General features: G+C 38.6%; 1 protein-coding gene across 1 annotated transcript; it reads right to left on the bottom strand.

The window, feature by feature from the left end:
- Positions 1–480: 480 nt before the first annotated feature.
- ikbkb (inhibitor of nuclear factor kappa B kinase subunit beta) lies at positions 481–25,626 on the bottom strand. Its single transcript, XM_022207805.2, has 22 exons — positions 25,459–25,626; positions 22,862–22,977; positions 19,110–19,204; positions 16,657–16,777; positions 15,559–15,628; positions 13,042–13,130; positions 11,513–11,602; positions 11,292–11,416; positions 10,679–10,786; positions 10,465–10,594; positions 9,405–9,599; positions 9,195–9,309; positions 7,729–7,852; positions 7,486–7,637; positions 7,266–7,327; positions 7,078–7,178; positions 6,938–6,987; positions 6,716–6,815; positions 4,610–4,757; positions 3,401–3,498; positions 1,844–1,937; positions 481–1,715 (listed from the first exon to the last, which is right to left on the bottom strand). Exons 2-22 carry the CDS (start codon positions 22,964–22,966, stop codon positions 1,656–1,658), a joined length of 2,232 nt encoding a protein of 743 aa, XP_022063497.1. The 5' UTR covers positions 22,967–22,977; positions 25,459–25,626; the 3' UTR covers positions 481–1,655.

Genomic DNA, 25,626 nt, shown 5'->3' with positions numbered 1-25,626 from the left:
GTGTGTTTTATCCTTGACATTTATTTTGTTTTGATTGACATGCAGGTAAAAGAAAAAGTGAACCAGCGCCATCATTCCCATAACAAAGAAAATTAATCAAAGAAAACACCATTTACAAGATAAAAAAAAATCTATTTTCTTTACAAATGATAGAAAAGTCTAAAATTTTGGTTTTCTGACATTACAATCTTAACGCCATAATGTCTGTACATATACACAACAGACACTTAACATGGTGTAACATTGTAGGATCTCTGTACAGTCTGTTTCCAGCTGTTGGGATTAGGAAATCACAGGAGGTGCAGTATTGAGGCGATATGTGAAAATAACCAAGACAAAGCCGCTCCATATTGAATTGATGTAAGAATAAAAATTCAATATCAATGAATTACTACCAATAAATACTAATCAAGTCAGTTTTGTAGCTGTTTTCACAGTTTCTACAATTTATAAATGTGACTATTTTTGCATCAGTTACAGTTGAGACCGTAAATCACGTTTTCTCCTCATCCTACCAAATACCCAACCTCTGAACAAAAATGTTACATCATATGTTTTCCGACACCTGTAATGTAACCATGTGTTACAGGTGTTTCTGTTATTATGCCCAACCTACAGTTCATCAACAGTTGAATTATCATGCAGTCACTCAGCAACAACATTTTACAGTTACAAATGTTAGCCAAGTGAAATGATTGTCTTACTACAATAAAATCTGACCCAGAGACCCAGTTCAGGGTCAGGACAATTCTAGAATATGACTAAAATACAATTTTGTGCTTAAGATTAATGTACACAAGTTCTAAAATATAATCTGCGGTTTCTGAAGTTCAACAAAAAATAGTTCCAGACCAAAGACGGAAGTATTTCTTCTTAAAATCTCAGTAAAACATTTTTACATATTTACATTCACCAAATTCAATATAAATTTAAATAAAACATGTCACCTGTTTTATGCTTTAAAGTGGGATACGGCTGTCTAATCCTCTCCATGAACTGTGATTCTGTCGGGCTGCTTTACCTGATGCTAACATGTCCGTTTCTTCTGTACCTGCGTCTCTCTGGTAAGTAAGATACAATTATACAATTGTTTCCTCGCTCTAAGCTCCTCCAGAAGCATCAGGTCTCCTTGAGGTACATTTAACATACAGGAAGAACCTCCATGATGGCAGAGAGGGAACAGATTCTGAGTCACAGGAGGAAAAAGGACGTGATGAATCACAAGGTATTGTAATGAAAAGCACCCTTGGCATGTATGTTTGCCTTATAAACCTGTAGTTAGTTTAAGATCATCTGATACAACACCACCTGTGAAACTGTTGATATGTGTATAATGAAGTGCAATATTCCCCAAAATGCTCTATTAAAGCTACAAAACAGTAAATAATAAGATTACATGCTAAGGAATCTGTCTGAAATTAATCCTAATGAGCGACACAGTTTGCTTCAGTGCACTACAGGTTGGAAGTATTTATCCTCTTTATCCCTACAAAGTCAGACAAGAGTCTGTAATCTCATTAAGTAAATATGTGCCAACAGCTACTACCATTCACATAGTCACACTAAGCAGCTGGTAGTACATCCTCATGCATTTCCACATCCCATCCACATGGAGGCAGCAGAGTATCACATGTAAGGTAAGATGGAAACCCAGTTTAGGAGAGGTCGCTGGAGAAGCTCTGGGAGTCGTTCAGCCACGTCCACTCCCTCAGCATCTTGGACAAAAACAAAACGTTCTGGTTTTTAATTACTTCACACATTGTTCAGAGAAAAACCATAAAAAACAGTCATAAACACACAGCTGGTTGGCATCAAAATGAGACGGCTGTGAGTGTGTACGTACCTCCATGCTGCTCTCTGATTCCTGGATGGTATCTTGCAGCAAACTCTGAAGGCGGCTCTCAAACGTCCGGCTTTCCTCCACAAGAGACTCATCGCTGCAGACACACCCAGTGATTCATGCAGATGTTACTCGTGGCTTTGATAAGTTCATCAGAACACATGTCTGTGCCTTCTGAAAGAATCTGTGATTCTGTCTTTAAAGAAAACTGGACAGTGTTGGAGTGAAATGGAGACTTAAATGGTCGGCAGATATGTTAAGAAATGTCAGATCAAGTTAATTTTCATCCATCACTTATGTTAACCCCGCAAGCCCCACTAATCAAAGGATGGTGGAAAAGAAAAGAAAAAGAAACAACATAATACCATTTCTCAGAGCCAGAAACATAAAGAATTGTTTGATTTTCAAATTTCCAACACTGTTTGAACTAATTGGAAAACCAAATCTAACCTTCGGACTGTAGAATTTCATCAAAATCCTTTTATTCTATACATCTGTTTTTGTTTGTAAAAAAATAAATTATTTTGTCGGAACAGATTTTGCAAAAACAATTAAATAAATAAATTTAAATGTGACATATTCATACTGAAGCCATTAGTCTCAGCTGCAACCAACGGTTATGCGACAAAAATTCTATGACTTTCAATTGACAAGTCATAGAATTTTACATAGAGCAGAGGGGAGATGAGTATGGAAACAAATTGAAAATATAGCAAAGTAGTAAAACATCAAAAGTATCTAGAGCCACCTCTTTTTTCTAATATTGATAATAGCTGTGAGCATTTGTTGTATGTCTTGTTTCAGTTTTTGTAAAATGAATAAAGAAATTAGACTTTTTTATGAGATACTGACATTTTTTAATATTACACAGAACATATTTTGAGTTCTTTCTGCTTCTAGCTAAGGCTGTGCCTGGATGTTAGATTGCACTGAAATATGTTATTAAAAATGTGATGGAAAAAACGGAAGCCCCAGAAAGTATTTGGGGTTCAGAGGTTTAACACAAGAGTAGCATCAGCCCTCGTCCACACATCAATTAAAACAGTTTTTCCTTCTCCTCTCTATAACATCCTGTCCACATGAAAACACAACAACATGATTGTGTCACTGACAAGAATATGCCAAACCATCACTCCATGATACAACCGTAAAGTCTTTCGGCCAATCAGACACCTGGAAAAAAGCTATGAACAATGGTGCGTTGAAGAAAAGGGGAAATCTTGTGTAGACTGCAGACGGACTCTGATGCTGCTATTCTACAATAATTTACAGAGTAACACCTCATGCAAACAAATGAGAAATAAGCACACACTGTCAAAATTCATTTTTTTTTCTGTCTACATGTAAACACTGCAAACACAGTTACTGAATATCCTTAATGTGGAAGGAGTTTTCTAAATGCTGTTTTCAGTGACCTGGGCTGGCTGGGAATCAAAATGGATTTGAAGCCACTTGGGTCGCCCAAAAAAAGCTGCATTATAAAAACACCTGTGTATGTGTGGTAACACCTTCATCAAACCCCAATGTGTGGTATGTGTGTGTGTTTAAAAGTGCACTCACAGCTGTGGTAAGCTCTGTCTGGGCGTCAGCAGCGGCGGCACTGACGAAGGTGTTCGTAATCCATCAGGACTGTCACTCACCGGGCTGCGAACTTTACTCTGCACAAAAAAAGACGAGGCATTTTAGTCTGTATAAGTTCATACAATCTACTGCACCTTCTTATTATGGAAGATATTACAAAACAAATATCACAGTTGTACGACTGACTGCACTGGGAAAAATGCTCCTCTCAAAACAAGAAAAAAAAACTTATTTCAAGGAACTTTTACCTTGAAATAAGTGAAAAAAAATGCCAATAGAAGAAGTGAAAAATGGCTTGGTAAGATTTCTTGAAATAAGATATAATATTTAGAATATTGAGTTCATAAAATAGCTGGGAAAACTTATTTTAAGCTACATTTTACCAGGATTGTCAAGCTTAGGTGTCTTAAAATAAGCCAGATATGCTTTAAAAAAATAGCAGTTTTTCACTCAAAAATGGATTTTTGCTTTCATGTAACCTCCTAATTTGAGATGTATTAAACTTATTTTGAGTTTTCTTGTAAACTACAACTCAAAACAAGATCATTTCAAGATTGTTTGACTGAACAAGATATTTAAGATGCATTGCCATAAAACAAGTCCCTCCATCTTGCTGAAATGTCACTTGTCGAGTGAGTTTGTCTTAAATGAAGTGGGATGAGACGTTTTGACTGAAAATAAGACAAATAGACTTGGTAAGATTCTGAGTTTTTGCGGTGTGTGTGTGTTGTTGTTTTTTTAACAATTGCATGTTGGAACTGGTATTCCAACTGAATGGTGAAAACATGATAAACCCTTAAAATCAGTCATCCCTAAAGGGGAGCTTAACTGGGACCAACTTCGGTTGCGGTCTAATAGTCTTATGCTTATCATTGTGAGAGCTGGTTAAACGTTACTAAAAATGCACTTCAGTGATTGTTCTCTTATCTCCTTCAGCATTGATCCATCCTTTTAAAATAAAAGGAGATAATGCTGTCCCACAATTCATTGTCACAACAGCATTAAAAGCAATGCAATCTTCCATGTCAGACCCTCACAAACAACATCCAGTATCACATGAATACATAGTCTCATGGTAAGTGGCATTTCCTTAGCTCTCTGGTTGCCATTTTCTATGAGGATGTAATTTCTTTGGACTATTTGATTGCAACTTTTGAGTGTGTCTGTGAACAGTTTGTGCATCCTCACACAGGCCACTTTGAGCAGGAACCACAGCTCCCTCTGACGCTTCTCCTGCAGACTCATCAGGACCTGTTCGCTCTCTGCCATCTTCTGCACCACGCCCTCCACCTTCGGCAGCAGCTCCATCACACGCTGGCGGCACACAGCTGTCTTACTGCAGTAACACACCCAAAAAGAACATTTTTAAAGTTAACAAGCTGCAACAGGAATTATTTGAGCACAATCCACAATCATGTATTAATGAAACAGGAAACAAACAGTAACCACAGACTGGATGACATATTTTTAAAAAGAGATCCTTAATTAATAAAAGGTTGTGACTTTTCACGCTGTTATAAATACGTGTCACTAACGCCTAGCCATTACATTACAGTTAAATGGTAATAAGCCACCAGTGTGAGTGTTTTCACTTATTCTGCCTCATCAGAGCTCCTCTTAGGGCTGAGTTGGTGTGCACATATCAGACAGTTCTGTTTGTTTCAGCAGACATTTTTCAAGCAAAATACTTTACTTGTCAAAGCAGGAAAAGCAAATATGTGATTAATAACAATAATGGATCGTCTCATTACATCTGAGAGTTCAACTTAACTCAACACACACATGCACAATAAGTGAGCCTTAAATAGAAATACTAGTGAAGCTATTATTTGTGCTTGTCAACATTTGTGCTGCAAAAATGCCCTTTTTTCTGACCTGAAGTGTTTCTGAACAAAATTACACTTAGACATTTTGGTAGGAAAATGCACAATTCCTGTCTTTGAAAACAGCTAAATTCAAACTCAGACACACTACTTCCAGGTTGCTGGTGCTGTACATGCTGCTTCACTGCTTGAAAGAGGAGAACCACATGCTGACTTGCCCCTTTCATAAATTTTCTCTTTATTCAAACAGCAAGGCCCAACATTCCAGTTCTTGCTTTCAACACGAGCTAAACAGGAACAATCCCTGCTTTCTCAATGACAAACATTGTCTTTTTGTTTCTGTACGTCCTGCAGCTTCACTACAAAGTACACACTGTTGCATGCAGTGTGCACACAATTGGAACACACTTTATCATGTTTTTGAGCTTAAAGCGTTTGACCATCTTGGTGGTTCAATCTTTATTTTACTCATCTGAGACGCTGATGTATGAGACACAGAGGATTGTGAGTCAAAATGGCCAAAAAAGCATGTTGGTATGCATTCTGAAAAATGCAACTGTACGTCGTAGGGCTTCCTGTATTTCTGGGAAACTGCATTTGACAAACAACGTATTGGGACATTTATGCTGGCACTATACAGCATGGTAGTGTGGGTACTGGAAGTTCAAAATATGCTGAAAACCATTTTACATACTGTATACTTTCAAACATCATGCCTGGTATCTTGGTAGATAGTTACACTACTCACTCATCAGTCTCTGTATTTGTCCCACACACTGCAGAAACAAATGGTGATCAAATGATACGGAAACAAATCTGACCCTCCAAAAGGACAAGCAATGAAATCCCACGTCCAATCCAGCTCTTTATTCAGCACATGAGGTGTTTAATTTAGGTATTCAAAGACCCACACTGTCACTTCACTTATTGCAGTTCAGAGAATAGAAACTATGTTGTCCTGTTCCAGAAAACACAGAAGTTAGGTCCAGTCTCCTGCTGGTGCTTTTATGTTCACTGTCTTGGCATATAGGGATGCCTGATTCAAAGCCTAAAAAAAGTTCCCCTTTGTCTTTCCTGCTACCATGAAAAGGTTTACCAGGCCACAAACACAAAGCACTAGTGTCAGTGTGCAGCGCTTTTAATTAACGGTCTTTGCCCCAGTTTGGCAACAACTTCAGAGTTGGATGTCAGTTTCAAGATTAATTGAAACTATACAACTAATATTTTGACACAGAGGCATGTTTGACTTAAATATAGGGACACTTCTGACAAAGTTGTTCATTGTGCATTGTATTTTCTGACTCTTTATCTGCATAAAAAAAACAATAAATCATGTCTTGACCTTTAATAAAGTCATTGTGTTGCAGTAAGTGCCTGTAAACTCGCACCTAATCAAAGTCCCAAATGGAAGTTGAGCAGTTTGAATTACTGTCAGAGCTTAACACAAACATGTGGTGTTTTGTTTGAGTACCTGAGGTGTGTGTAGAAATCTCGGAGCTTCCTCTCGTAGAACTGCACAGCCTGAAGCACCAGACGAACCACTTCCTGACTGTCTCCTGGGCACCGCTGGTCTGAGCAGAGGGAAGGAAAAAGGAAGGGAAACCAGGAGAATGCGAAATGAAGTTTATTTTCACTCGCAGGCACCGTGACGAGTGTTAAATAAGAAGCGAGCTGAAGCGTGAAAAATCCAAACCTCTGGGTTTCTCTCTGAGTTTGCGGAACAGATCCATGGCTTTTCCTTCACTGCGGATCAAAGAGGGGAACAGAGCAGAGTCGGACATCACAGAGCAGCTCTTTCTGTTATTTTTACGGTAAAGTTTGGTTCAGACTTACAGTGTGTCCAAGGCCTCTCCACTCCTCCACGGCTGCCTTTGCACATCCACTATGTCTGGCTGCAGCTGCATCATCTCCTCCTCCAGTTCAGCCACCTTGGCCTGGACACCAAAACGTGCATTTTAGTCTTTTTTTTTTAAAGCACATGGGAATATTCTTTGCTTACACAAAAACACACTCAAGCCTACCTGACCACAGCTGATAGCAGTTTGTTCCATCTCCCTCCACACAGTCACCAGTTTCTCTGACGCTGAAAGACATTAATCATGAGTCAGATTGCCTTTTTCTAGACAGTCAAGTCTGGATAAATAGCTTAAGCTGGATCTAAAAGCTTTAGATGTGCAACTTCTGATTTCCAAATGTAGCTTTAGTGCAAATCTCCTGCTGTCTACAAACAAAACGTTGTACCGATCCCGGTGGCTGTCTGCTCCTGGTACTTGTCCATGTCAATGTGAAGGCTGGTGGTGAAGAAGTCCAGTTTGGCCGTGAGTCTCTGGTGCATGGACACCATCTCGTTCTTCTGTTTGGACAGCGAGGAGTTGTGTCTCAGCAGGCTCATGCTGAAAGAAAGCGGAAAAGATATTTATTTGCCGTATCAAGCAAATGTATGTGCAGGTGGGAGGTTTTAACGTGCATTAGTATGTGTCCTACATGGCGGCTTTCTGGCCCTGCTGCAGTCTTTGCCAGTCTTCCTTCAGAGAGCGGATGGTGTGCCACGCCTGGCCACAAGTCCTCCTCAGAGCACTGTAGGCCAGGAGCTTCGTTGGGTCGGTTTCTATGAGAAATAAAAGAGATTGAAATAGTAACACAGATATGAGGAAAGGATGCAATCAACAAAGACGAACAGCTAGTCATAAACTACCTTTTCTTCTACAGGGTCTGCTGTTCAGAATAAGATCTTTGGCTCATATAAGCTTAAAGTTCTATTCTGTATCATCTATTGCTATTCTTATCCCATTTTTATTATTATTATTTATGATAATGTCTATATTACGGAAATACACATTATTAGTATAATAATACACATTATTTCTATTTTTTGTCATTTCTATTTTTTCTAGTATTATTTTTATCATTTGATTGTTTTTTAAACTTCATTTATTTAAGTGTTCATTTTAATCTGTTTTACCCTTTAATTACTTACTTTTGTATTTTTTAACTTATTTACTATTACTAATGTTATGATCAACATTTTCAGCCTTGCGTTTATGGTTATACTCTTTATTTTTCTTTTATCCCACCTGTTTTTTTTCCCCTTACTTGATTATGGAACTTTATGATTCTATCTGGTGTTGTTGTATTAATTTATTTTGAAATCTTTTACCATGTTTGAGCTGACCAGCTTTCTGTTGTTCAATGCTTTTTCTGACTTTCCTTCTTTTCTTTCTTGCTCTATGCACTTTGTAAACTCTTTTCTTTTTTAAAAAAGTGCTTTATAAATAAAGTTATTGTTATTACTATTATATTATTATTAAAATTGACTTCCTAAAGGTAAACTTACATTTTTAAGGCCTATATTGTTTGTTTGTCTATGATATAACATTATATGTATAGGATACGACCATGTTGAGCAAAATATCAAAAAAACATTTTTTGTTAAAATAAGATTAAGATAATGCTTTACTAATCCCACAGCAGGGAAATCTGCAGTCGTTCAGTAGTAAAGATAATAGTGTAAAAATAAAGGTACATCAGTAGAAGAACAGGAATTAACACAAAATATACATACATCCTGTTGATATTGTACAGATTATTCTATATGTAGAAATTGAAGACATTGCAAGAATTTCTCTGAACGTGAAAAATACCAATATTGCCCAGAGTTATACTATATGTTAAAAAAAAAAACATCAAAACACTGATATTGCACAGATTCTTCCAATATTTGTTCATAATCTTTATGTAGCAAGAATCGAATGTAATACTATTACAGGAATCCCAACAGAACACACATCTCACCTGGTCGACAAAAATTAATAATTACGTATTCACATATTCGTGAACTTGCACCACTGAAGTCAACTTAACTAACAGACGAGGGCTTAAAAATATGTACATCACAAGACAAGATACTTTCTAATATCCTCAGTTGAGAGAAAAATAAGTTTCATACTCACGGACGAAGCGGACATTTTCAGGAAGTGTTCGAGGAGCAAACTGGGGTTCATAATTGCAAGACGAGCGATCAAACAGGAAGACCAGAGGCAAGTCTGTCCGTCGTCCATCCACCTCCTACAGATGATAACATTAATCTGAATCAATACATCGCCACATTCAGCTGCTGAGCATTCTGCCAAGGCGGGTGCAGTGTTCATGTCAGACATTACTGTGTAATCTATGGCGCACTGCGTGACCAGCCCAGTAGGCTCCAAGGCGATCCCCGCCTCCAGCAGCAGCTCCTGATTGGCTGCTGGGATGTTGGTGTCTTTTTCTATCCTCAGCTGCAGGTTGGCCACAGTCTCATCATCTGAGACCGAGTATGTCAGGATCTTAGCGGACATCATGTTCAGGACGTGAACCAGCTGAAGGAACAGAGACGCACCGAGATCAGGAACATAGAACAAGGAAATGTACTGAGTTAAGCAGTAGAAAAAAAAACCTCAGACTCCATCAAACTTGAAAGTCACCCTGTGGTTATTGATTTAACCTCTAAAAACTCATCTTTGTGCATCAAACATACATATATAGAAGTTGCTGTTTTTTAAAATGAAAACAGAGCCTTTGTGCCCTAAAACGATTTAGGTGTAACTGCTGTTACTTCCTCTAGTATACAAATCCATGAAGTACAAAGCAGATCTATGAAAACTATGAAGCTTTTAAAATATTGTTTCTACCATTCCAAACATCTTTATATGCAAATCCATATATTATGAATATCTATTCTTGATTCTCTTTTCATCAATCCCTCCGCTGCTCGCTGCAGCTCAAAAACACCACCTCACCTATGACTCATCTCAAACACTGTAAAACTTCTCTTTACTAAAAAATGGCAACTTAAAATCCAGTAATTCAGCCATACGTGACTGAACCAGAGACTGATTCTGAATAAGAAAACTGATACAGAAATATTCTCACTAGCTGACAGGATTAGTTTCTGTTGTCTGTTATGCATGAATTCCACGAAATCTGAATAGGCACTTCTGAGATAATCAAAAGTGGAAATGCTCAGCCATGGTGCTGACTGCTTATTTCACTCATTTTATGTCTTCTTGCTTCCAAAGACGCATTAACAAGGCAGAAAACACTTAAAAGTTAGAAAAGTTGTGTTTAATTACAGCTTCACCATGAGAAACACAAATTCAAAGACTTGTTTTGTCTCCTCACAGTGTGCCCACATGGGGAAATGAGACAAAGTGAGAGAATAAATGAACAAGGTTCTCAGCTAACCTTGAGTTGCAGTATGAGCTCCAGCTGGGAGAAGCAGTTGCTGGATGTATCACTGCTGACTTTGCCTCTTTTCTGAGGACACCAGTTCAGCATCAGCTGCAGCCAACTCTCCAGCTTCTCTAATAACAGACTGCCAACAAAACCGCATCAGACTGAGATAATAAGAGTCTTAAATGATCATTTTCATGCGTGTTTGCGTCACACGTAAAATCACCTGTTGAGGCTGTTGGGTTGTGGTATATGCTTGGAGTAGCGGATTTCCCCAGATAGATCCTCGTAGACAACAATGTCATCGTCCTGCTTCTGGTTGAGTTTATTGTGCCTACAAAGCATACAGATGGATTATGTAAGAGAAAACAATTTGGTTTTGGGCTAAATATCGTCTTTATGAGTGGGCTATTTGTTTTCCATTTTATCCTCAATTTGATTGTGGTGAAGTCTGACCTGATACACAGAGACAGTGTTTCAGCAATTATGGGAAAGTGTTGTTGCTCTGTGCAAAGCAGACGCCCCTTTAGTTTCATAGTGAGGAACAAGGGACATTGACGTTGGCACAAAACCACATATCCTGCAATTCTCTGAAAGCCTATATTTATTTCTATATTCACTGAGCATTAAAATCCAGTCACGTAACAAAAACATTTACCTGCTATGAAACTTATCATTGTTGAACACTAAATAACATCATTGTTCAGTTTATCAAGCCAGACTTTAGTATCAGACGTTCAAAAAGTAAGATTTAAAAAGCTGAAAATATGATTTAAACTAGTCCCGATAGAATTTTAACTCATTTGCACATTTCTGATAACAGTATTTTTGTCAGTTACCAGGGAACAGGTTGCCAGGTTGGTAAAAAAGGCCGGAATCCGGTGATACACTCAAACACCAAAGTGCCAAAGCTCCAGTAGTCCACAGTGACCGTGTACCTCTTCCTCTCAAGGAGCTCTGGAGCCTGAACACAGTGAAAGGAAAACACACAGGTTCAGGTTTTATGATGCAGAATGTGGTGAGGAGGTTGAGTGTAAATGTGTCAACTGTAATTACTTACCAAGTACTGAAGCGTTCCAACAAACGATGTGCAAAGGCTGCTCTGGTCCAACTCTTTAGCATAGCCGAGATCTATAATCTTGTGGATCAACTGAGCAAAGAAAAACGTCTTACTAGGTTGCAAAATATCATCCTATAATTACAATTCCATTTGATTTTATTTATTTAGTGTCAATTCATACAACATAAGTCAACTCAGGGCACTTTATAGTATAGCATAGTAAGGTCAAGAACTCATAAATGGACCAACTAAAGGTACATTTTGAGAAATAATTGCAAAGCATATTCACTTTCTGGCAGATCAATACCACATTTGTAACTGTTTGAAACAAAAAAAAAAAGCCCACCAAATAACCCCCATAAAGCAGAAAAATCATCTTATAATACACTGGTTTTTGTTGGGATTAAACAAAAATATGTAACGTGTAAATTAGTGAGCTACAGAGGTGCTGGAAAGCAGGGTGTTTTTTTTTTTTTGCTTGGCCATCTGATTTTTTTCTTTTGTTTACATTCCTTGGTAAACTTAATTGGATGCAGGTTTAAATTAAAACATACCTTTAAATTTCACAGAAAAATTAAAGCTCTATTTTGACATTTCAGGATATTCTTGGAAAGCATATTCACTGTCTGGTGGATCAATGCCACTTTTGTATGTGCTTGAGTCAAAAAGTGTATTACATAACCTCCATAAAGTGGAAAATTCACATTTGAAGACTTTTAATAGATTGTTTTTTGTTGGGGAAAAAAGACATAATAACACAGAAACATAACATGTAAATCAGTGAGCTGCAGAGGTGCTGGTAAATAGATTTTATTAGTCTTGCTATCTGTTTCTTTCTTTTGTTTACATCCTTTCATAAGCTCGGTCAACTGGATGCTGTATCCTTTAATCCAATACGCAGATATGAGCATGGTACCAAATTATTCCTTTAAATCCTGGGAAACTCCATGAGTGAAAATTCACTTTTCACCTTTTTTTCCCAGTTCATTTAATTATAACATCTTCTGCCTTAATAACCTCCCACACCAGAACGTAAGTCTGTATGTTGGATTTATTGTTTCTCTTGGACGCAAGACAAAAACAAAAGTTCATAAAAAAACTATAAACGCAGCACAGATAAAGTTTGTTTGGCTTCGTTTCTATAAAGACTGCAGCGTGCACATAAACATGAATATATAACCTCTTTAATAAGTCTGCGCTCGGTTATATAATGTTCTTCACTCTGCTGCATCCTTCTGCAGGCCTGAGGATCACATGCTATGATCTGTTACATAATGGACAAAATAAAGGGACCCGCAGAGGAAGGTAAGAGCAAGATGATCCCAAAAGTTCCTTGTAACTGCAAGTACAAGTTTAAAATATTGAGTTTTCCACATTAAGAACTCAGTGCGAGGGTAGACATGTGGACATGAGAGAGAGACGAGTGTCTTCTGCTTATTCCACATAACCCGCATGGAGGCAAAAAGTCTCTTTGTTGTGGTTTGGGTGTATTTGTCATAACAATAAAGCTCACAGGGTCGTTAACTCACTCGCTTCTCTCCCTGCTGCAGCACAATGTTCTCTGGTTTCAGATCTCTGTGGATGATCCTCCTATTATGGAGGTACATTAGAGCGGACGCTGAGAGACGAGAGAAGAACAAAAGACCACAATATTAGAGTCCTATGCATTTCAAAGGTTTCTTTTAAGTACAGTACATGAATATATTATGGAATATTTGTCAGAAAAATTTGCCTTTCTAAACCTGACAGACTCATGGCTCAGTCTCCTGACAAATCGATTATTGTTGTACGTAAACAAGAGGCTTGTATTAGATTAATGCATATATTGATGCTGGTGTGCAAATGGAGATTTACAATAACAACAGATTGCAGCATAAAAAATTCATTTGCCTTCCAGAGATGAACTATAAGTTAGTTTTCTCAGCAGATTTTGGGGATTCTTATGAAAACAAATGAAAAACCAATGTTGGTTTTAGTCTCAAAAATTCAATATTAGCCACACTCTGATGTACATATTGTACTTCTTTCATTTATGTCATTTTCAAGACAAGATTATCCTTTCAGATTAAAAGTAACTCAGTGAAAATACAGAGAAGCTTGCAATCACATCGTTCTAATACTATAGGCCGTTCTATGGAACTTTATTCAACTGATGCAACAATAACTAAGCAAATACATAACTAAATGCAGGAAAAAGAGATGTTGTCATTCTTCTTCCTTTTCACAACCTTTCACCAGCATTACCCACAATGCAACTTGACTGGCAACAGCATTGTATTGCATTGGTAGCAGCAAATGTAGCCTTTAGCTGACAGAAATAAGGAGCGGGCTAAAGAGGTCAGATCTGCTCATCTTTTTCTTATTACATCACATCATCTGATTTGTCTCTTTAAAAACTTGGACTTCAGTTTTATCAAACTTTGAAACTCACTTTAGAGCCATAGAAGGCTTTTAATAAGGCTGGACCACACAGCTGCAAAATGTATTTTAATAAAATGTTGACTTTCAGGTGATATCAGTAATATTTTTAATAAAGACCAAGAGGAAAAGAAGAGTTTCAGTGGGTTATATTAGGGCTTGAGACGATCTTTTCTACTGGTAGAAGTGGTGCTGCCAACTTTTTTTGATTGGTTTCACCAAGAAATGATTCAGTCCAAAGTTTACCCAAGTTGACACTGAGTGATGTTACCGACACGTAATGTTTTGTATGTGTTGACGTTTTTACAAGCAGAGCCCATATAAAGTGTCACATCTTGTAGTCAATCATGTTTATGTTGTAGAAAACCAAAATCATGATCGCTGTTAGTAGCAGCTTAGCTTCACTTCTGATTATACCCAGCATCACTGATAAACATGGTACATAATAAACACTTCACTGCACCAATGTGACAAATTAAACCACCAGAGGTCAGCAAGAACAGGACTTTGAATCAATATCCAGAATCATTCATACATTTTAATGATCTAAGCTTAATGAAGACCAGCAGTAAGAAAGTTTAACTCCATGGCTTGAGAATGATCTTTTCCTATGTACTGAGCTTTCTACAAGCGGAGCTCATTTTAAATGTCGAATCCAGTAGCCAATCGTGTTCATTTAATTCTGAGAAGCCAAAATCATGATCACTGTTTATCTTTACTCTACAGGATAGAGCAATGCCCGGTACAGATAATGGATGAATGGTTTCCCTTCTGATCATACCCAGAATCATTGATAAACATGGCAGGAAATGTGGGACCCTGAACCACACTTCACTGCAACAATGTGAGAAATTAAACCACCAGCAGTAAGCGAGAACAGGACTTTTGGCTGATGTTTAGACCCGTAAGAGCCACATTTACATGTACTCTGTTGCAACTGGAGGTAAGTTAATAGGTTTTGTTTGGATTCATGACTGAAACTCTAATGTCACTTTACTTATGCGTCAAAGTGTGACTAGTGTGTGTGCTGGCAAAGAGGGTTCTGCGAAGCGGAACTCGTAACCTTTAGGTACCTGATACTGTTTGAGTGTGTGTGTAGGTTGGTGGGTGTGGATGTACATGCCAATGTTGTTCCCTTCACTCATGAAGCCGTATAAAGGGGATCAGTCATTATCAGGAAATGTCCACCAGCGAGTAACAGGAAAAAGGAGGTTCACTGTGCGTGAGTGTGTGTGTTTGTAAGAATGTGCGCGCGTGTGTGTGTGTGTGTCCTCGTCTAGATAAATGTGATCCACACCATATGGACCCGTTTAGATGGCAACAGACATAGAGCGCGAGTTGATGTTAGCGTTACTATCTAATGTTTGAAATACAGAGAGCAAGAGTCCGATTGTTGACGTAAGCACATGTACGAGTGTGAGCTGTCGCCATGGTGACTAAGAGGTTGGTGGTTTAGGGTCGCTGATGACATCATGATACTGTTCATCAGATCCATTTCCTCCATGCTGCAGGGAACAAATCACGCTGCCAGCTCACTCCATCACCCCGTTAATCCATCACCACCTCAAACACACTAACACAACTTAGAAAGAGTAGTGTTGAAGGTGCAGATCGCACGAAATACTCACAAATATCACGTAAGAGAATCAGAATGGAGCCTTCCCTCAGTCCACAGCAGTGCTCCAGCAGGTTCAGATACTGTAGAGAGAACAAACACAGACACTCGAGACCTGAATAACATGAACCATGGGAGGAAAAAAATACGAGCAAGTAGAGGAAAGAACTCATAAATCTGTCTTTTTTTATTAATGTTTTACACTTTTCTGCTCTTTTGTTCTGGGAAACCTTTCATCGGTTAAGTGTATTGTTATTACAAAGGAGGCCCAGATTCAAGGGAATCAGTTTGTGATAGTTGGCAAACAGAGGAAAGAACTCATTAATCTGTCTTTTTTTATTAATGTTTTACACTTTTCTGCTCTTTTTTTTCTAACTAGAAAACCTTCCGTTCATTAAGTGTATTGTTATTGCGAAGGAGGCCCAGATTCAAGAACCAAACTTTTCTCACACTTGATTCAATTTCAAGGAGCATTTCTATAACCACGTCTTGGAAATTGACAAATCAGCACTTAATGTGTAAAGACTTTGATCGGTTTTATTTTAAACAAAATCATTAAAGTCCTGGAAACTTGCGGCAGGCTGGACAAAGGAGGATGGTGGTGTTTTTTCTTTTTCTTTCTGCCCACAAACCGCTTCATCTGCCCCCAACTCGGCCGCTTAGTTTTTGACCATCTGGGATGCTTTGAAATTTTTATGACACTGCGGTTTGTGATGGCTGGCATTTTCCTCTCCTGCCGGCTCACACGGTTTTAAATTTAAAAAAAAAAAAAAACTGCACCACATTTATGTCCCAAAATCAACAGCAAACAAGACCTGAGAAACATAAAAGCATGCATGGAAAAGTCACATTTGTGGTTCCAGCTTCTATGCACAATGTCATGCAATTTCTGACATACACACATAAACGGAAGCAGAGGTTTACACAGACAAAACATATTCAGCCCTTTCGCTGAGAGAAAAGCGGTTCAACAGAATATGCCAACGCACGATTCCCACTCCTTGCTGATTCATTGTGATTCAACTCTGTGACCCAAATTTCATTGGGCTAAAATCCGGTGACACAAACCACATATTGGCATACACACTCGCCAACACACCAGACTTTTTACCTTTCTCAGATCTCCGCCCTGACAGAACTCCAAGGCCAGCAGCGGCATGTCATTGGTGGCCACCAGTTTCTGCATTCCTTCAGGAACTTCTCGGGCTGAGATCACGTTAATGTGATCCAACCTGAGCAAGCAAAAGACAGACAGACATCGGTCATGGATAGTTCCTTCTTTGTATCAGATGTAGACACCTGGCTACCAATACATTTGACTTAAATAAAAAAAATGTCTGCTTGCTACCCTGGGTGAAAATGCCAATAAGTTGTAGAAAGTTTACCTTATATGTGATTTTTCTTTGTCTTAGCAGATTATGTTTTACAAGTGTGATGATAGAAGCAAGTCAATGACAAGAAAAAGAACAAAGATTAGAGAAAAATGCAAATGCACCTATACATGTACAAGGTGTGTATAATCTTCATCATAACTTTATTTTCAGCCTAATTCTAAATTCTATAACATCTACATCCCAAGTGAAGGATCAATAAAGTCTGACTTATCAATACAGGAATAACTAAATTCTATGGATTAAAAACACATTTTTTGAGTCTTTTTTCCGTTTCTACCTCTTGTTGGGGCCCCAGTCGCTGATCTGAACTAGTATTTTCACTTTAATCTTGCATTTCTTCCTCCACACTGTCCAACAAATACATCTAAAACTCGCATTCTTTCACAATTGTGTGCAAAAATCTTCAAAGCCAATTAGATAATCGACTCTCTACACCCTGCAGAGTCCAACTTTTGAACTGTTGTTTAACTTTCTCCTCCTCTGTTTTTTCTTTTCTTTCTCCGCCGTTTCATAACTCGGGCTGAAACAATGTGTTTCTGATTGCTACGGGGTTCAGGTCTTAATAATAAAGGAGACATAACGACAACAAACTCAAACTGATACCAGATCGAGCAGGAAAACGCTTCAACCTGTAACCATAACACTGCACGACACGTAATCAGTGTTGTAACAGAAAAGCAGGAGACACACGATAGTCATCACTAGAATAATAAGCTGTTGTTAAGTTACTATTAGTCATGTTTTACCTGCAGAGCTATAGTGTTTGGTTAAATTACTGAATAATCAAACAAACCAAAAGATTCCTAGAACTCGTCTACATGACTGCATACATGTTCTGATGAGATAAATGTTTTTTTTTTATATTTTTCAGATCCCCCTGAGATCATTTGGCACAGAAAGCACAAGCGGGACGAAACCTGCATCAGATTGTGCCACAAATATATTGTTTTCTTTTGGTTTTGCGAGTGAAAAAGTAATGCAATACAAGCTCCATAAACACATCATAACTCAAAAACAGAGTAATGTGTTTTTCAGTGTGTGTGCATGCGTAAATCTGTGTTAAGTAGCAGTAATAATATAATGGTAGGTTGCCGTGTCCCCTGCCCTGTGGTTTTTCCACGAGTTGAGCGTGGGTGCACGGAGGGCTGCGGTTGTGACCATGTCTGTCTGAAAACAACACGCTTGTTAAAGTGGGACAAGGAACGAAATGGTTTTATACACATGTTTGCACCAGCAAATGACGACAAATACACACATATCTCACAAAAAAAAATCCCAAACTGCATAAGCTGGCACACAACCCCAGTGACCTGACACCTAAACTGGGGTCATTAATGGGCGTGTGCGGAAAATAAAGGCCCACTAAAGCAGAGCAAAATGAGGAGGCGGTTCATGACGCAGCCAGAAATAACCAAAGTCACCGAAATAACCCAAACGTCCATGCCTTTCTAATTAGTTAATGTGTGATTTTTACTATTTCAGGATACAAATTTAGTTTTTATATTTTGAGAAAACTTATGAAGCAGACGGGGACATAAAAGTCAAATGTCGAACTCATAAGCACCCACTTGTCATGGAATGTCCCGCTGAGTCACGACAGGTCAAACCAAAAACTTGTCTCTCATGCCAAAAGAGAGCTTCAAGGCGAGGCATCAAGGAGTTTTCGGTAAAAAGAAAATGGGAAAATCACCAATTTCTTCAGCCGAGTTAAAAAGAAACTCATGTGTCACATGCTGAGACGCATCACAGTGGAAAAACAGACTCCTGCATCTTTGGTAAACAGAGAGAGAGGCTTGAGTAACATGCAGCAGTCAAAAAAACAAACAGAAAAGTGAGGAAATCAGGCTATACGGTCATCATCTGTAAGAATGCAACAGCCTCTGCCAAGATACATATCATAATTAATGTCTCTGACCTTCAGGCAGGACTATAGCTTTGTTTTATGTTGACACACAATCCCGCATACAGTTTCCGGATGATGAGTATCGTGGCGCTTCATTACTGTTTCCTCTGACCCCCTGTGGTTAAGATGCAAACACTAAACAGTCTCGGAAAAATGTAATCGAGCTGCCATGTGCTGCTTTGTGTTCTGTACAGGAGAGGCATTGAAAGTGACAGAGAAAGGGACTAAATGTTTGCTCAGATCGATGCAGGTGAAAGTGAAGCTGACCTCCTCATGATCTGGATCTCCAGACACCATCTCTCTTTGTTCTTCTCGCTCAGCTCCTGGCGGCACTGCTTTATAGCGATCTGTTCATCAGTGTCCTGAAAACAAACAGACACACACATTGGCATATATTTATCCCCTGGAGATTTCCAACCCTAACTTAACTGGTAGACTGGTGCTAAGCAAGCAAAATTTTGAGCCATTTGCACTTTACTGGCTCACTTCTACTCTATCAATGACTGCTTTACTTACTAGTTGCTTTACAAAATTAGGATTTCTGCATGCAAAACATATGAAGAGCTTATTAAATGATGCTTTAGCCACAGCATTATAACCATTTACAGGACCAGAAAAAAGCTTTGATTAATTCATCACTAGTGTGCCTGTCGACAGGTGGGACATATTCAGCAGTAGATAAATAGTCACTTCTTTTAGTTGATGTTTTGAAAGCAGGAAAAATCTGCAAGCGTAAGGAGCTGAAGGCCAACTTGTGATGTTAAATGACCGGGTCAGGAATCTCCAAAACAGCAGGTCATGCAGGGTGATGCAGTGTACAGTGGTTAGCTTTTACCAAAAGTGGTCAACCAGCGAAATGGCAACAGGGTCAAAGGCAGTCAACTCTCATGGATGTGTGTGGGAAGCAAAGGCTTGCACAATCCCATAGAAGAGATAATGCAGCAAAAATTACTGAAAACTTCAATTCTGACTGTGATGGAAAGGAGCTGGACCCCACAGCTCACTACAACATGTGGCTGTGTAGCTGCAGATCACTAGAAGTGCCCATACTGGTGACTGGTTGGCAGTTCAATCCTCTACATGTTGAAGTGTCCTTAGGCAAGATGCTGAACCCAAAGTTGCTCCCAATTGCAGGCAAGCAACTTGCACGGCAGCTCTGTTGCAATTGTCGTGTGAATGGGTGGATGACAAACACATTGTAAAGATATGCGAGTACCACTGGGGTAGAAAAGCACCAATATTTACCATTTACTGAGCCCTGTCTACAATGAGCACATCACAACTCCTGACCTGATTTGCTGAATCATGTTTTCTTCTACATAATATGGGCAGCCAGGGTTCATTTGTTAACCTGAGGAAGAGATGGCAGCAAGCTGCACTATGGGAAGAAGGTAAGCCAGCAGAGGCAGTGTGATGCTCTGGATAATATTCTGCTGGGAAATCTTTACTCCTCCCGTCTACTTTGACATGTACCACCAACTTGAACTCTGCTGCAAAACACACGCACCCCTTCATGGCATCCTTGTTTCCTAACATCAATGGCCTCTTTAAGCAGATTATTGCACTCTGACACACTGAAAACACTGTTTGGGATCATTTTAAGGTGCTGACGTGGCCTCCAAATTCCCCAGATCTAAATCCAATGACCGCCTGTCGGATATTCTGGGGAAAAAATACAGTTTGATGATCCATGGAGACCCCATCTAACAGCTTACAAGGATTAGAGGACCCACTGGTGCCTGGTACTATAGCACACCTTTAGAAGTCTACAGAATCTATGACTCAACTAATCAAAGCTACTTTAGTGGCAATAGGGGGACATACACAATATTAGGCAGGTCGTTTTAAAGTTGTGGCTCATCAATGTATTCTTAATCGTGGCTAATGTGGTTTAAAGAATTTCATATTATTTTCAGGAGTTTTGTATCTATTTCTGCAGGATAATAAACAGGCAATAAATAGAGCAGGAATGGATGATAAGCCCTGGCACAGGTACCAGTGCATGCACCAGTACATGGACGATGGCATCTTTTTCCACAAATGATGAGCAATAGCCACTACCTGTTTCTCATCAAGGAAAAGGAAAAGGTGCCCCTTCCTGCTTCCCATAATGTGGTCAGTGACCTAAAAATAACTGACAGTATTGTCAGTAATGTAGGAAGAGAGGAAATTTCTTATAGAGGAAGTTTAATCATCACAGTGGCCACTGAACCTACAGTAATAAGTAATTTTCCTTCATTCCCTACAGTCCAGCTTTCAGTGTCAATGATAATCAGCACTGTGATTACACCAGTAAACAACACAGTTTCCTTGATTACTGTAAACAACAGTTAATTAAAAAGCATGACAATGCTATGTTTGTTTCTATATTTGAATAAAATATGCCAAAATATTATAGTACTGAATGACGTGAGTGACCTACAGTGCAGATAGAAAGTATTCACTTCACTTGGAAGTTTTACCTTTTTATTGCTTCTTAACACTGAATCGTGGTAAATATAAGTTAAAAAAAAGACCAAAAACAAGGTAATTTTAATTATTTAAATAAACAAAAATGTAAATTGCATAACTATTCATCCCCTTCAAGTCAGTATTTAGTAGATGCAACACTGGTCGCAATTACAACACTGAGTCTGTGATAAGAGATCTTAATCAGGCCTCAATCAGCAAAACAGTTGACATCTGGTCCCACAAAGACAGATGCTGCATGTTTACTTCAAGTTCAGCGATCCAGAGCATTGAACTTTCAAACTATTCCATATTGACACAACATCTGAAAAGACTTCTAAAGGATCATAATCTCAGGTGTTTAACTACAGTTTCTGATTCTCCTTCATACAGTATTACATCACATGGTGATGTGGCCTGGATCAGTGCCAGATCTAAGTTTGCCTTGACAGTCAGTGTGAGTAATACAATTGCAGCACTGTTTTAAAGTGAGGAAGAGGAAGGTCCACTAAGCAGGCGTGTCCGTATTCCCACAGTGTCCTATTGCTAATGATGCAACTCCACGCTGCTTTCATCCTGTGACTTATAGTGAAATCATTACAATAGACACAATTTCTCCTGGGCTCAGTGCACAGAGAAAACAACTTCCTTCACTGATGTCATTATACTCTCAAAACGAGTGCAGGTGAAAACCCAGATGGTTTTAATTAAACAGCTTGCTGTGAAGCCAAAATTCCCTCTCTGAGTAACTCACAACTCAGCCGAAACCACGAACACAATACAGCATGACTTGCACTTTTGTTGGGATATCATTACTTCCTTCATCATGAATAAGAGCATATTTACACATCCAGAACCTTCCTGAAAAACAGTACTGTTTCTTTAGTATCAGAGCAATCTAGGGATTATTTTCTATACGTTGGTGGTAAATGTAAAACTGAAATTGCGAAGAAAACAGACAATTTCCAGTACATTTAATGGGCAAGTTTGGCAAAAATGTAAGCAAATAGATGCTAAAAAACGATCTTAAGTTGCACTCCATTGCTACCTCACTGCCTCCATGACAACATCATAGTTTTTACATCCCTGAATGCCCCTACATGACAGGAACTGTTGGTTCAGAGAGAAGTGCAGGCCATTCTCATCCTAAGGTTTTGCTATCTGAACTCACATTTTAAAAAACTTAAATATTTATTATGCATCTCGATTTGTTAAAATCTTAATAAATTTTAAAGCTTCAGGACTCATTTTTAATTGGACAAAATATATTCATCTATATGACGAAAGATTGTTTTGATATTTAAGTTTGTCTGTTGTTCTGTTTGCGACAGTGTTTAATTTTTGTTCTGAAACGTAAATTGCACGGATGTTGATACTATCTGATAGGAAATGCCAGTAATGCAACTTTAGCTATCTTCCATTTAAGTACTGAAAACGTTCAGTGCAACGGTCTGTTCTTTAAACATCCTCTTTTCAGAGCAATTTCCAGTCAGTCTGTCTACTATCACATCCTATCAAAGTCACAAGCAACAGTTTCCCCAAAAGGACAGTGAAGATGTAACAGTGTGTACCTTGTTTTGCCATCTCGTGACATTCCCGAAGCCTCCAGTACCGAGACGCTCCTTCAGCTCCCAGGGCCCACAGCTCTGAGGCTGCTGCAGGGGGACTCGCTTCATGGCCTCCTCACCTACAGCCAGTACAAAAAACAAGAAGAAACTTAAATTCATGACCACTATAATGCAAAAATATAAAGCTTGCTTTAACGATGACACCAGAAAAAAACACCTTGTTGGTTGTCGACATTCAGAAAATCTCAGTATCTACTTACTCATACAACATGGATGGCAAGTGTAGATGTTTCACAAAAGAAGGCACATAGACAAAATCTCCACTACTAATAAAGCCTAGATAATTTAAATGCCACTGTTTTGTATGACATTCCCTCTAAGTTATGCCTTAAATATAGATTTTTAGCGGCTGGCGCTACAAAACGATAATGAAGTGTATCTGATCAGGTGTTGAACTAAATCATCTTCGATTTTTAATGCAAGAATTCACGGAAAAGTTGCCTTGAAATGAACCATAACCTGTTCAGTGCAGTAGGAAAGACGCGGAAAGTCATCTACGTCCTGCAATAATGAGCTTTCTAGAGGGAATCAGAGCCAATATCTGAGGTCTACTGCTCAGCCAGCTACTCAGTTAATTGATTAGTGAACTGGAAAGAAATGACTCACAGATACCTTCCATAATCAAGTAACGATTTTATTACATTTACATTTCTTATGTAAATATGCCAAATAATTTTTTTCAAAAACCTCAGATTTGATAATTAGCTTCTTGTCTGTTTTGTACATACATACAAACTGAAAATCATTGGATTGTGGACTGTCTGTGGGAGAAAACAATCAATCTGAAGACAACACTTAGACTAACAGTCTTTAGTCAGAGGTATGAAGTGTAATGTTTGACCTACTGGTGACAAAACATAGGGAAAGGGATAGACTGGTGTTGAAAGTTGTTGATAAGACCAAACAGAAAGGTTTACATGGGTGTAAAGAATAGAAACAATGAGGCTGAAAAGGATTCAGGCATTGTGCGTATTCTCAAGTTCATTTACAAAGAAATATAAATTCTTGTTATATCAGCTGATGAATTTATAATATCAACATCAGTCAGGACTGCATCTATCGGAGTCTATCGTTTAGTTCTCCATTAAAAACTCTCCAAACTTATTACCGACTGTGCTTAAACATTGCCTTAATGTTGATTTTTACACCAGCAATCATAATTAGAATGACTAAATATACATCACAGACTCTATGTAGCCTCCTGTTTAAAAAGACTGGCTATATTTAGTGGGCAACAGAGGTAAGAACATTCCTACTTTGTTTTCCTTTAGAAATTCTTGTTTATTTACTGAAGCGTGTTCAGGATCGCTATGAAGGTTGAATATTCTGCCAAGTGCTTGGAGATGGGTGTTGTCTCGTAAACCAGAACTTTGGTATTTCCATTATTCATGATGCCATCTTTAAATGTCATCTCCCAACACATTCTGCGCTCTTGGAGTCCTAGATCACAACCCTTCCAGCTCTGTGCTTCATTGTCAGGGCTATGCATTCACTGTGGTCATCTAATCATGGAAATGTCAAGCATGTTGCACCTCATGTGAGAAATCTGAGCTTTAATAATTCATCAGGCTTCTCTTCATGTTGTTTTGCAAAGTTTAATCTTGCAGTAATGTGCCAAAGAGGAAGCAACAGTCGCCTGTCATAGAGGGTGAAGTTATGCTACGTCCTTTGCAGTGTCTGATCATCACACAGACTCTGATTTCCATGGATAACTGTGGCTGAGCCAAATCTGAAGCACTTCGCTGTCTGTTTTTCAGAGTTATATTATGCAAGTAGTGCGCTGTCTCTAGTGTCATTTTAACAAGACGATCATTGTGGCTTGCTTTATACGTCCTGATTACTGCTGCAACCGCTGATTTGTAGTTGTTGACCGATCCTCCTGTAAGCTTTTGCATCTTTGTGACATTTCTGTCATATTTTTAGGTTTTTCTGGTGATTCTTTTCCATGTGGAGCCATGATGTAGACATACACACAGCCCATAGGTCCAAAAACTGAGAAGCTTCTGGTGTCTACAGCTCAGTTTAAAAACATAATTGTGCTATAAGCCTATCCGGAGATTGCCGTCTACTCAGTTTGGTTTTAATGATCACATGTGGATTCACTTTTGCTGCTTTGAGTTTCTTGTTTGGGGCCTGTACTTTCAGTTCAGGCTTTCTGAAGTATTTACATTTGATTGCTAATAAGAGAAAACACAAACTTAAACATTTGTAAACTTAAAAATACTGTAGCTACTGGGAAGTGACACAGCTGACAGTTCATTTGACATTTAAGCATTATATCCTAAAGACTTACTGCAGAGGCCTGTTCAGTACTACAGCAGCACTACATGCCTCAGTGCTTTCGGTTTAGGTTTTATACTCTACGTTTATGTCAATATTGATCTCAGCGCTCTGCTCATAACAAAATAAAGCGTTGAAACACCAAGAAAAATCCTCTTTTCTGTTTTTGTTTCCCGGTATTGCAGCGTACAGCAGCTTGTTTTCTGATTTTAATCCCATGCAGTAAAGCGCTTCGGCTTTAAGTGTAAACTTAGTCCTACCTTAGAGTTCCTTCACTCGCTTTTACGCCTGCGTTTCTCAGAACGGCACCGTGTTTATCCGGTCCTTATTGAAACTTTAAACAACTATTGTAGCAAAATTTGGCGACACAACAAATCTCCCAAACTCTCTACTTCCTGATACTCATGCTTCCTGTAAACCTGGTGAGA

The sequence above is a fragment of the Acanthochromis polyacanthus genome, chromosome 7 (assembly GCF_021347895.1).
Source record: "Acanthochromis polyacanthus isolate Apoly-LR-REF ecotype Palm Island chromosome 7, KAUST_Apoly_ChrSc, whole genome shotgun sequence".
NCBI classification, from domain to species: domain Eukaryota; kingdom Metazoa; phylum Chordata; class Actinopteri; family Pomacentridae; genus Acanthochromis; species Acanthochromis polyacanthus.
The sequence above is the reverse complement of the archived record's forward strand: the minus strand, read 5'-3'. Positions and strand labels throughout refer to the sequence as shown.